General features: G+C 40.4%; 1 protein-coding gene across 4 annotated transcripts in view; it reads left to right on the forward strand.

Moving 5' to 3' along the window:
• The first annotated feature begins 360 nt into the window (after positions 1-360).
• Positions 361-13,650, forward strand: part of pax7a (paired box 7a) — a 43,628-nt gene continuing 30,338 nt past the window's right edge. Inside the window, exons 1-4 of one of the 4 annotated variants that reach the window (XM_075461348.1) lie at positions 361-846; positions 2,048-2,283; positions 3,045-3,189; positions 3,607-3,735. In XM_075461348.1, the coding sequence (XP_075317463.1) occupies positions 762-846; positions 2,048-2,283; positions 3,045-3,189; positions 3,607-3,735 (595 nt within the window). In that variant the 5' untranslated portion in view covers positions 361-761. Of the gene's footprint in view, positions 847-1,719; positions 1,753-2,047; positions 2,284-3,044; positions 3,190-3,606; positions 3,736-13,650 lie in introns of those variants that run through there. The other 3 variants (XM_075461349.1, XM_075461350.1, XM_075461351.1) reach the window with 3 other exon arrangements.

The following is a 13,650-nucleotide window of genomic DNA, read 5'->3' on the forward strand; positions in this document are numbered from 1 at the left end:
ATGGCTCTGCTATGAGTGCATTTTGTAAGTTTAATTTTTTTTATTTCTTTTTTATAAAAAAGAAAGAAAGAAAGAAATATTTAAAATACCAGGGGCTCGATGAGCTGAATGTCACTGAGGCAGACACGTTTCAGAAACTCAGGCTTTAGAATAACATTTAGATATATTAACATTTTGCGTTGGTTTCGGTGTATGGGGTCTTATTAGAGAGGCGGCAGTGAATTAAAAGTGTAATGTGTGGATCTGATTGGTCGGCCGGCTTCTGGCTAAACCCACTCTCTTTCATCCATAAAAGAAAGGGCAGGGAGCCTATGGGAGCGCTCGGCTGTCTCCTCCTACGACAAGCACGAAAGTTGGCCACTTAAACTACTTCCAGCCTGCCAGCAGACATTAAACTGAACCCAAACTACACCAGGGGAAAAGAATAACACCGCATTTTCCCAGTGCAGATCATTTAGGTGCCACTCCTCCATTTTGCAAACTTACCTCTGTAGAGGTTTTTAATTAATTTGTTGCTGCTTTTTATTCTTTATTTTTGGCATATCCATCGCGTCAGTGGAGAGCATCATTTTTATTTTTCCCCCCGGTGGAAGAAGGGCTTGTCCAGATTCTCCGCCAGGGATTGGGATTTGACAGCAGCAGCGCATCTTTTTGAGCATTTTGAATTCATTCCTTGTTTTTTTTTTTGTTGGCTTGGACTTTCTGAGAGCAGCGGGTTCGAGCAGTGTCCGGTTCCGTGCTTTTGTCCGAGTAGCTACGGAATGGCTACTTTACCAGGAACAGTGCCTCGAATGATGCGCCCTGCACCAGGCCAGAACTACCCCCGAACCGGTTTCCCCCTGGAAGGTAAGAAAAAGGACAGCGAGTATTTCATATTTGAAGTTCTGCTGATTTAAAGTCGTCAGTTGTCCGCTCTGTCAGCTTGTATTGGTAGTGGCGCTGAGCACGGTTTGTCATCGGTGACATCGGGGAAATAAAGATGGGTGAACAATGCGCGCTGCAGTCAGGGCTGATTAAAGTTAACCTCAAGTCATGGTCAGAGGGGAATTATAGTTGCAGGAAAAAACAGTTTACAGCCTCTAAATTGACTCGCTCCGTGTAGCTGTTTTGGTGTTTTTTTATGTATTGACCCCAATTTATTTGTAACTTTTGAAACATGTAAGACAAATTTGGTCTCTGCCCTCCACATAATTTCTGTCTGGAATAATCCTGTTCATGTAAATGTGTTTTTTCTAATATGTGTTTACTTAATGTTTGGATTTTCAAAGCACAGATTCTTCTTCTTTTTTTTTTCTTTTTTTTTGTCTTTGCTCAAATGTTTCATGACAGTATAAAATACTGAACTATAAATCGCACTAAACAGACCTCAAGATTTATATGAAACAAACACAGATACCCCACAAGGTTGTTAGCTTGTTCTTCAATTGTTTGCAGTTTAATTTGATTCTTTTTTTTTTCTTTTTTTTTTTCAACTTCAATACCCATCACGCTCAAGTCGTCTGAACATATGGGCGGAAAAAAAAAGATCATTTTGTATTTGCATGCATTTGTGGAAACAGTTTTCCCATTACACTCCCTCCGTGCTCAAGTGCTCTGGACTGAAATGTACAAAAACCACGTAGCTCGTAAGTTACTCGAGCTCCGGGATTTGCTCAAGTGTCCTGCTGCTGGAAATGGCAGTAATACACACAGCAAAGAGACGGCTCAAAGGATCACATCAATATTTGTACAGCATGACTAGGAATAATCAAGGTGGGGAGTGTCACCCTCTTTAGTGTCTCTTGAATGTGAAATTGCATCCTGAAGTGGCCTCGGATGCATCCTGTCAGCCAGACTGAGGCTGGATGAATTTGGCATGTCGCTCCCTTGAAATTGTATAATATGATAATCTGCGTCCTATTAAAAAATCAGTAACAAAGATGCCACTATTTGTTAAAATTGCTGCCCCATCTAATTGAAGGCAAATAAAGCTTTAGAAGGCGCAGTGTGTTGTCGTTGTTGTTGTTTTTATTGTTTTTTGAGACTGTCACTGTTTATTGTGGCGCAGTGTCCACCCCTCTGGGCCAAGGTAGGGTGAACCAACTTGGCGGAGTGTTCATCAACGGGAGGCCCCTGCCAAATCACATCCGACACAAGATAGTGGAGATGGCCCACCACGGCATCCGACCCTGCGTGATCTCGCGACAACTTCGAGTTTCTCACGGTTGCGTGTCCAAGATCCTCTGCCGGTACCAGGAGACTGGCTCGATCCGTCCAGGGGCCATTGGAGGCAGCAAGCCCAGGGTGAGTGGCGCTCCGTGGTCATTTGACTGGGTCACAGCAGCAGCACGAGGACGGGGAGAGCTTTAGTGGCAGTGGCACGAGCCATATAGCTCTGTGAAGATTATAGATTGAGCACAATACAAAAAAATATTAATAATAGTAATAATGATAATAATAATTAGAACGGCAACGAATACTTTGTCCAGTCAGTGTTAGCTGTTGTCTCTGGCATTTTTTTTATCGTACGTGCAGCCACCTGTAACATTATTTATTTACATATCGGTGAAAAAGAAATATCTTTTGTCATATAATTTCAAACTATTACAATGAATATTCATTTTTTTCACGCTATATTTCTTAAACATATGTAGGCTACAACCAAAGAAGCTTTAAGTTAAAAACGTTTGTGTAGGCTAAGGCAATGTGGATATAGCTCCGTGTCATAAATTTATATTCTAATGAATTGTGCAATATAGGCTATTCTCGCACTTTTTTTGGTAACGTTTTGATTAAACGTAATTTATATATGGGTTATAGTGCTATCAAAAACAGGTTTGTCCGTTTGTTTGTTCCCTATTTTGAGCCCATAACACCCCCATAAAAATTTCAAACAACCGAGACTTTTGACTTCTATTTTTCAACATTTCTTGTCTTATATGGACATTTTCCTGTAAATACTTAACAATAAATAAATAAATCACCCCAGTTAAAACTGAATCCCCCCCTCCCCTCTCTCCTCGCTTGTCTTATTCCTTCCATTCGACACCATTTCAAACCTAAAGCAGGTGGCAACTCCTGACGTGGAGAAGCGGATCGAAGAGTACAAGAGAGAAAACCCGGGTATGTTCAGCTGGGAGATCCGGGATAAGCTGCTGAAGGACGGGGTGTGCGACAGAAGCACAGTTCCTTCAGGTGAGGCTTCATCTGGTAAGCTGCACTTTTTTTTTTTTTCCTTATACAGCGAACACTGCAGCATCACTTCTGAATGAACATCACTTTGAATTCACCATGTTTTAAGCCCCCGTTTCTGATAATAAATCGCCCCAGTAAGCATACCTACAGCTGTTTGACCCAGAAAAAAAAACTAAATTTCCTCCCGAAATGTGGCTTCAGTGCTCAATTCATAGTCAATTCATAATACTGTGAAGACACTGTATTATTATTATTTTTTCATCCATTAAAATCAAATAGTTCCATTTTAAACATTTTCTCCACGCTGCTGCTTCATGTAAAAACTTTTCCTGTGACATTTCTGTATCCTTCTAAAAATGTATGATAGGATTACTATGGTTCTTTTATGGGTTTTTAGAGCTAATCACCCATTTACCTTTTTGTTGCCATTAGTGAGCTCCATCAGCCGCGTTTTGAGGGCCCGATTTGGCAAAAAAGATGACGAGGATGACTGTGATAAGAAGGATGAAGATGGAGAAAAGAAAACAAAGCATAGCATCGATGGCATCCTCGGTGATAAATGTAAGTTAACTTCAGAAAATCTATGTCTGAAATAACAAATTATTATCATTATTATTATTTGGAGTAGATTTGTAAACTAGAAGCAAATGTTTTGAATAGACTTCCTCCTTCACGTCCTCTTGGGAAATTGTCCTTCATCCGAGCTGCAGTTAAACGCAGAGAATTTATTCCTGCTTTTAACTCCAAGCCAGCAGTTGTTCATTCACTCAATTATTTATGAGAGCCTTGGCAGAAGGTATTTAGCTGCTGAAAATTAATTTGTGTAGCGATTTCCTCCTCATTCACTCACTCATTTAACGACCCCTAAACGACAGCTGACAGTTGACCCATTTCACAATCGATGTCAGTTCGCTGACATTTCACCACTTGTCAGTTAAAGTGGAAATCAATGTTCAAATTATCATTTGCTCCATCGGTTGTGCTGCGAGGTATGAGAGAAACAAAGCGGCGCGGCTGTCTGCGAGCTTACGATAAACTTTAATTTGTTTTATTTTCTATATTTATCTTTTTTTTTTGTCACCTAATTGGTCTTAAATTTGTTATTTATTTATTTTTGAATCTCAATATAATGTGAGAAATAACAACCGTGGTTGACTGGATTTTAAACGAGAAAGCTCGGGGAATTTCTTAACCATGGGTAGGCTAATTAAAATTTTAAAGAGCGTTCAGGTGACATTTTACAGGAACGCCTGATTTTATTGTCGTATTTTATTGGTTTGGTGCCTGACTGTTGGCCACGATTTTGAGACGCGCACCGCCTCCCTTTTTGCAAACGATGGCCCTTTTGATAACGAAACGCGTGAATGGATTCGAGATAAGAATTCACAAAAGCCCCAATTTCTCCTCAAAAGGGACACTGCCAGAAATTTTTCAAACTTGAAGGTGAACTTCATGAGCAAAACCTCCCCTTCATTGAGGCGTTTCTAAAGGGAAGAGTCCGAGGTACAAAAGCAAATCCTGGAAAGCAGGGCGGCGAAAAAAGAAAAGTATGGGCCCATCCATTCTCATTCAAAAAGCTGGAAAAAGTTTGGACAAAGGGCAAGAAGAGACATAAAAGGAGATGAATTATTCAGTACGCCCCGCTGCTAGATAGTTTTGTAATGTTGTATAATGGCCGGTTGGAGAATAATCGGTTGATAGCGTGAAAACGCTCTTCTTTTTCTCTCGCACCACGCATAGATGTTAGGAGAAAAAAACGTCACCATTTTGTTGCAAATATCTCCAGTGTCCAAACAGATGAGTTGTAAACCCCGCTGGCTGAAAAAAATGACCGACATGTTGCGGTGCAGCCTGGTCTTTACGCACAACCAGCCACACGCTTGCTGGATAATGCGATACTTATTTGACACGTAAAGTGTTAACTGCATCATCATTAACTGTTTTTCTTTTTTACTGTTGGAGAAAAATATTCACGTAATGTGCCTGCTTCGTTTTTTCTTCTGCTTTTTGGAGCTGCTTATGTTTTAAATTAGGATTGAATTACGTTGCTATAATAAGAGACGCACCATGTGCGCAGCGCAGTTTAGACTACCGGCATCCGGATGGCATTTAATAATGTTAATACTTATTAGAGTAAGCGCTGGAAACGCTGGTTGCTGAATAGGTGGCTGTGTTCATGCCGGGTGTAATAGCTTGAAGGCATGGTAAGAAATGTATTTATCCCCAATCAGCCCCTCACTCCGCGGGTTTGAAGCACAGCCCTTATGTGGAGAGGGGTTTTAAAGCAGATTAAATAGAGCCTTTTATTTCTTTTCACTTTCATCTCAGAGCGGAGCTCACAGTGGCTCGCCCTGGGCACAAAATTCATGAGATTTTTTTTCTTTCGTTTACTTATCCAGATTTTTAAGACTTTATTTATTTATCTGTTTGTTTATTAGGTCTGCGTATTTGATTTTCTCAAAGGTTACATCAGGGATTTATCCCAGCTCTAATCTAGCTCTATCAAACGTGTAGGCCTATTTAAACTTCTAATCATATTGCAATAATGTACATTTTTTTATTTTCCTGCTCAGAGCCAGCAGTTTTCTATCAGCGGGATGTTACAAAAAACGTAGGCTGAAACCAAGCAAAACTGGGCGTTTTTTGCACCCAAAATAATTCTGCATTCCTGACAATTCCGACTCTCCTTCATTCATAATTTAAGAGGGAGTTCATCCAAGATACAAAATGCAAAAGACGCGAACGTGGGCATCCTTTTGTTTTGCGCCACACCGGTTGGAAACAGGATCAGCTGTCTGCCACACTGATCCATCTTGCCTGACCGTCAGATGAGGTGGAGACAGAAGATGGACACTTCAGCAAATCGCAGGATTACCTGTGGTCCTCGGTGTAATTAAACAGATGCCAGGTGGGATTATTTCCGAGAAACGGGGAGGGGAAGTGACAGAGCAGCGGAGAGACAGCCCAGAGATCCAGACTAGGGCTGGGTTAGAAGTGACTACATTTGGTGAGGCGCAATTTGTAAAGCAGCGAATAGGAGACGTCCAATTATAATTGGAGTAAATAAATGTCTACTTGATTTCCTTTTTGTATTTCCACTGGTTTTGCACGAATTACTTCTGCGAATCTTTAATCTACATCAAACCCCAACCAATAACGCAAAAACTAGTAAAACCTAGGCTATGTGTTTTTCCTCAAAAAAAAAAGAAAGAAAGAAACACAATGAATACTTGGTTTCCATAAAATGTGTGAAAAGTGTGAAAAAATGCCCCCTCCGTGCCTTTCCACGTCACTCTCTCTCTCACACACACACACATGCACTCCTGCGCTTACGTACACATTCGCGCGCGCTCACCCACTCTCTAAGTGTATGGTAATATAATGTAGCTATATTTCGGGTCTAAAGCCGTGCTGAATGAGAAGGACAGGGGAATGAAGCGAGAGACCACTTCAAACAAATCCATCTGGAACAGTGTGTGAGAGAGATTCAGTGAAAGTATGGGGAAGTTATTTAGCTATTAATAACGTTTTTTCCTCAGGCATTGAGAGTGACTCCATCTGCACTTTCTCGCAGCTATTTGGCTGGGTGGAAATTGAGGGAGACCCAAATGTTGGGCAGAGATAACATACCCATCATAGCCCAGACCCTGCGCTGTGCTTCACTGCATTAAACTCGGATTAACCTCCCCTGTCCCCGCAGCCACTCAAGCCACATTTCACTGGAATTTACATCGGTAGGCCTACATTTCTTATAAAGGGGGCAAGCGCTGAAAGACAGGATCGACTTTATTATTGTATATTATTATTAGTATTTTCATTATTATTAGGCTACCGGCGCAGTTTGGGACTGCGATGAAAATATTTGGTTGATCAAAAAGGAAAAAATAGAATTAGCCTATGTGTTTTAAAATCTTTGTTTCAGAAAACTTGAAGACCTAATTTATTTTACAGCTGGGCCGCACAAATAAATGATAAATAAATAGCTACATAGGCCTATCCTATGTGTATGTATAGGCCTACATAGGTCCATGATATGTAGGCCCTATAATCCATAGGTAGGCCTATTTAACCTATATAATCAATTTAAACATTTTCTAAGATTTCTGGATTGAAAAGCATCGGGGATTTTTTATTGTTACAAAACTTTTTTTTCCAAATAATTTTTATTCATTTTCTTAATATATACAGTAGACTTATTAATTCTTTCAATCGTTCATTCAGCATAGGCCTGGCGAGCTAGCTCACCTGCCTGTTATCGTTTCTGTTATCGATAGCTACAAAAAAAAAAAGTCTCAGAGAAAGCTGACTATAATCTCAAAAACTGCTCAATAATACCATAGCCTACGGTTATCAAGACATCAAGTGGATGAGTAGTGAGCTCATTCACCCCCTAGAGCTAGCTTAAATTCCTGTTAGCTTAGCACAGTTTTTTTATGTTGTGATATTTCGCTTGTCGCTTGGCAACCACTCATCTACTAGCTATATTTGAACATCCGTTTGGTCAGTTGGCCAAAAGCATGTGACTGAGTTTACTTCTAGTTTCAATAGTATATGCTTAAAGGTAGATTTCGAACTGAAGATGCTGCATATAGAAACGACCAAAATAGGTGAAAGTACGTTTCTACCTTTTTAAATAAGAAATAATTTTAGATTTGATTCGTTATTTTATCGCGAGATTTGATGAGACGAGCTACCACTGGTGTAACAAATCGGTATGTTGGTTCCAGCAAGGTAACGTGAACATAGCCTACCGAGCAACACAATAACATGAAACCCAATTCTTATGAGTAATGAACATCAATTTTAAAGAGCGCAGTTTAAGCTTGCAGGCCTACCAGCCCGGCGAGGCATTTCAGTGTCAGGAGCCTTAAGTGTCGACAGCATTAAGGGAAAAAAAAAATTGAGTAGGCTTAAATTCACTCTGTGCTGGCATTTGACTTTGATCACATGAGAAATATTCATGGAAGCACAAACACTAGCTCTGTCACCATTATCCAGCCTGACAGTGATACCTCTCAAGGCTGTCTATTAATTAAAGTGGCGCTTACCATGTGGGACGACTTCCTATCTGGGCACAAAAATGGTTTTTCCATCTCTTGTGGGGCTCTTGAAAAGGGGCAATCTTTCCTCCCCAGCTTCTTGTGGGAAATTTAAAAGTGTACAGAAGAAGACATGGGGATTTCTAGTTCATTTATAAAGAGGAGTTTATAATCCTTTCCTGCTTAATAACTTAAAAGGATTCAATTTCTCCCCTCATTTATGGGGTTATGATCACACATTGTTAGACGCAGATAGCAGCATTTCAAGGTTAACGTTTCCTGCTCAGAAATATCAGAATATAAGCTGTAAACCCATAGGTGCCCTTTGTTTAGCCTGCAACTTCACCCACAAACGCTGATAGGCCCATTTTAGATGTTGTTACTATTAATGTGATAACAACGACGACGAGGAAGACCAAGTCGATAAGACGCCTCCATGCAACCGAGCAGTTTTAAAATGATGTGATATTTAATTATAGCATATAATTTCACCACCGAGAATTAAATTCCGTAGGCTTACGCGGGCTCTGAGGATTGAATGACTGGTTGGGGGTCTCAAGCCATACGAGACAAATTAAAGAGGAAGCGCTGCCCTCCAGGTATCCTGTCACAACAGTAGGGTGCTTCAGCGCGTCTCTCATTTCTGTCTGTGTTTTATTCCGCCAATTTTCACTATGGGGCTCTGGGATCCTGCGCCGTGCCTGCGGGGTTGTGGTCCAACAGAAACAGAAAATCTAAATTTTTCATCTTCTTCCTTCGCTTGAGTTTGACTTTTCTCGCGCCTCCTCCCTCTTTCTCTCACACACGTGCGTCACACGTTCATGTCAACAGGTGGGGTCCGTTCGAACGTCTGGGCTGCTTGATTTTTTTAAACTGTCCGAACTACTTAAGACTTGTGTAACTTGACCTGTTTTCTAATGTTTACTCGTCGTTTTATGAACCCCTAATGTGGTTTATTAAAAAAAAAAAAAAAGGATAATTCGAGTGGCGTGAAACAGCTGAAATATTTGAAAAATAGTGGTGAAATTATTTTGTAGCCTAATTATGAGGAATTTGATTGATTGCATGGTATTAGAGGCTATTTAAGGGCCATCTTGTGTTATTTTTATTTTATCCTAATTCATGTTTTACCCCTTTATTCCAGTTGCTGATATAAACAACAGTGTTTTCATTCTTATTCTTGTTCTCATTCCTATTCTTATTCTTATCCTTATTGGTTGTTTTTGTTACTATTACTGACATGCACCTCAAACGTGTACATTTCCACTTCAGGCGTTTAATGTATTCCCAAATTGCCAGCGCTTTGTTAGCATTAATGTTTAATTGGCTGGAAGAAGATGAATGAGTCTGACAGGAATCAGCTGTCCAGAGATTCCCCTGTGAGTCTGACTCGGAAATCATAACCTGACCAGCTTTTCCTCCTCTGAAACCAGCTCGTTGAACTTGTCACATCTAATTAGGGTGTTAAAACGCACCGAGTGCATCGGTGGGAAACAGTAGGTGGTTGGTCCGGGGCAGCCAATAAGACCTTTTTGGGTCGTATGGTGGGGGGGGGAGAAGGGGGGGAGCAGCTTGGTTGGATGGTGATGTTGCTGAATTGGATCACTGCAGGGTTTTATTTCTAAGCAGCCCTCTTTTTTCCGCTATTACTTCAATTATGGCCATCCAGCGGGCTAAACAGGCCAGCGTGCGTGGACTGTGGCCTTCTTTTAATTAGGTATGAAATTAATTAGAGTAGACATCTATTAAAGACTTTAAAGTTGGGCTTTTTTTTTCCTGCTTCTTCTTTTTTTTTGACAGAGTTTAAAGGTATAACAGTGGATTAATGGCTTACACCCAAAATTACATTTCATTGCATCCCATCATTTTAGTGCTGCCTGTATAACAGGTGTCAGGCAATCTGTGAATTCAATATGAATGAAAAATTTATATTTTAATAGAATTTTGCTGTTTGTTCACTTCTAACAGCATTTTTAATCTAACAGTGCAAATGCAAGCTTAGAAATAAAAACCAAAACTTCAACTGTCATTTTTCTGAGAAAAATATCAGTATTTTAGTTTCTACTTCTACCAACCTTTATATTTATATTTTGCAAACATTTTTTTTAACTTATTGGGCTGCTGGATATATCCTATCCCTATCTCCTGTGCTTATGTACAACTAAAATTGTGCTCAAATTTCCATTTTGAGAAGCTTTCTCCCTTTATTTGGGATACTTTTTTTTTCTTGTATTGCCTTTTTTTTTTATTTAAAAAAAAGCCCTGTGATGTCTGACAGCCTACTCTCACCATTGTTTGGTGAACAGCCGATAGAAAAGGAAGAGAGAAAGAAGAGGGAGGAGAAAAGGCCCTTCTGTTATTTTCTGTCTTGAGACTTGCTGCATAGGCTATTCAGGCAAGTTGATGAACTCCTCCAAAAAGTTTATTAAGGGGATGAAAACAATAAGAACTAAAGCCTTTGGGTGCCTGGGCAGACAGTTTATAAACTAGCAGCTATTGTGCCTCAAAGGCAGATGCATGAATACTTTTGAATAGGGGCCTTCAAACTGACACGATCAGGCTGGACAGCAGCAGTTTTAAAGGGAGACAGGGTGCTTCTGCTGCAGCTCAGATCTCTGCCTTTTTTGCATTAATGTACATCTGCAAAGGAAGGGAGGAGGAGGAGGAGGAGGAGGAGGAGCTGGGCACTGTCTGTCATAGCCACTGGTTTTCTCTTTGGCTTTGTAATATATCTGTCTGAAAAAAAAGCTAAGTTATATGTGTCAAAATATAGATAAGCAAATCCTCAGATTCCTTGAACCCAACTATAACAGAAGGACAGCGTATTGGTCCACGTTATGCTCTATTTTCCGTGTTTGTTTGTTCTCGAAGATCACAAGTTATGTTCAAATAAGCATGTTCAGCAAGTCACCATAAAAGAAGATGGTCTAATGTGCTCCTTCCTTTCTGTTTTCCCCTGCTTTATTTTTGATGTGGAAAACACACAAGCTGTTGTCTAGAGATCAAGAGAACAGTGTGATAATTTCCTGTTAAAGCTGAATTTTAAACAAAAAGCTGTCGAATCCCTTGTCACTCATGCAACCAGAAATCTGTTGTGTGCTTTCGCAGGGCAACATACATTCACCGTTGATGTATTTTATTTTCTGAACAGGGCACTCTGGTTACGCGCACTCAAGAAGATACATTATTCCTCTCCTTTTCAGTAGACAATGGACTGTCACTCTTTATCCCTCTTCGCTCCTCTGTCCCTCCCTCTCCAGCTTTCCCTTTTAGTCCTCTCAGTCTCTGGCTCTGTGCCTCACAACATCAGAGGGAGTCCAGTGATTTGTGACCCCAGCAACCCACACTTAATCTTGCTAAAGAGGGGGAGCATCCAGTTTACAGCTTGGCGGGCCCCAAATAGGCCAAGCCTGCTCTGGCAGGTGTCAACATTAGCAAACAATTGGTCCCCAGTCCCATGCCCCATACCCCAGTGCGACACTGAACCTAAACTATTTGAGGCTCCCTGAAAGGAGCCTCATAATAGGGTATGTTGAAGGGAGGAGAGAAGGGGGAGGACAAGGGAGAGATTACACTCTCAGACAGCTATTAGCAGGGATGAGGCTTTTCTAAACAAACAAACAAAAAGAAGAAGGCGATCAATACTGTGTTAGTTTACCAAGTGGAGTCATCATAGTGGCTTTGGAGTATTTATTTTCTGCTCCATTGTTTTTTCTCGACTTCTCAAACGTCTGTGGGCCGTATTGGCAATCCAATTAAGTTTTTAGAAGGTCCCTGGGAGGTCTATTTCTTCTCTAGGCCAGTTGTGTGTTTGTGCTTGCAGTGGGCAGTTCATTCACAGATTTGGTGTTGTAATGATTCCTTACTGGCGAGTATTACTTTCGATAGCGGACAATGACCGAGCTGTCCGGAGGGAAAACAACACTCAGGGATGACAGAGCCTTGCTCTGCCCTGTGGGATTGCAATCCTTCTACTTCATTAGACAGGAGTGTCTTTTGCGCAGAGATCTGAGGAAATGGGAAGAGAATGAGTTGACATGTGGACTGTTGCTGCTGTTGAGTAGGTATGTGTCCTGACAAGAGGGCCAATGTTTTTTAAAGGCTATTTATTTGTGTCTCACTGCTGATTCCTGGCCATGCCACGAGGAGAGACAAGTGTTCCCAGCATAGGAGATTAGTTTCAAAGATTTTAATGGGAAAGCCTATGGTATTTGTCGGACAGAAATCTCATTTAATTGCTTTGAGATGTCCCCTTTGTGTCTTTCCTCTTCACTTCCAGAAAAAAAAAGACCAAAACAAACCTCATGGTGCACTTAGTCTGCACACATCACTAGAGCGGCTGCTCATTTTCTTGCAGTAAATAATTGTAATTAACTCAGCTCCTCAACAAACAATGGTGCTTTTTGTCAGACAGCTCCAACAACAGCAGTGAAGTAAATCTGAGCATTTCTGGCATCAGGACATGATGAAATGTAGAGGAAAAAGCCCCAGATGTAGACCGTAGATAAAATATAACGTTAAATCATTTTGTATGTCTCCATTACTGTAGGTGAACTGCCAAAGAGAGTGCACCGGTTGTAACAAATTCAGCTCTAAGTAGTATGAAATTAAGCATGTAATTTCATAAATTGTAGTCATTTTGCCTAATAAATTATCTACCAGACAACAAAAATGTTGTCGCAAGCTCACAGATAGTGTCACATAAAAGACCGGTAAATTTGTGGTAATTATGCACGATATTTGTGTGGGAAACATCAGTCAGGAGATGGAAGTCCTGAGATGGCTTTTTGATTACAGCCAAATAAAAATAAACCCCGATAGCATTATTTTGAGGCTAATAACATAACATATGGTGTCACATAGTTTACATAGTTTTCCATTTTTCCTCTCTGTGGTCTTGAGATATTAACAACGATGACTGAATTTAATTGAATATGTTGAAACAGTCAAATTATATTCCCTCTATTCCTGTCCTTATAAAGTTCTCTGTGTGTTTGAGGAGCATGGATTAATATCTCTAGTCCAATTGAATTTTCTGCCTGTCTAAGGTAAAAAATGTAAGATGAGCATTGAAATTATAAGTAGGATGTTTGACTGAAATAGATCTTTGTCTTGGCAACTAATTCATTCATTGCTCTAAACAATAAAGGGACACAAAATTGAGAGTACAGTGCATCAGGACGTCTCTGGCTTTATTATGTCCATGTTAAATTGTGCGACAGATGAGCGGGTCAGAGCCACTTAATTTATTGAAAGAATTGTAGTTTCCTCCAATTCGCCTTGCCAGCTAAGGTTGTCAAACTCTGACAGCTGGCACAGATCGGAACAGTGTGTTGCATTATGACCATTCGCTGGTTACCATGGAGCTGCATTAGAAAAGACAAAAAGCATTTCTGCCTAATTTTATTACAATACAGGAATAGCCCACATAATGTGC

This window comes from Odontesthes bonariensis, chromosome 3 (assembly GCF_027942865.1).
Source record: "Odontesthes bonariensis isolate fOdoBon6 chromosome 3, fOdoBon6.hap1, whole genome shotgun sequence".
NCBI lineage: Eukaryota > Metazoa > Chordata > Actinopteri > Atheriniformes > Atherinopsidae > Odontesthes > Odontesthes bonariensis.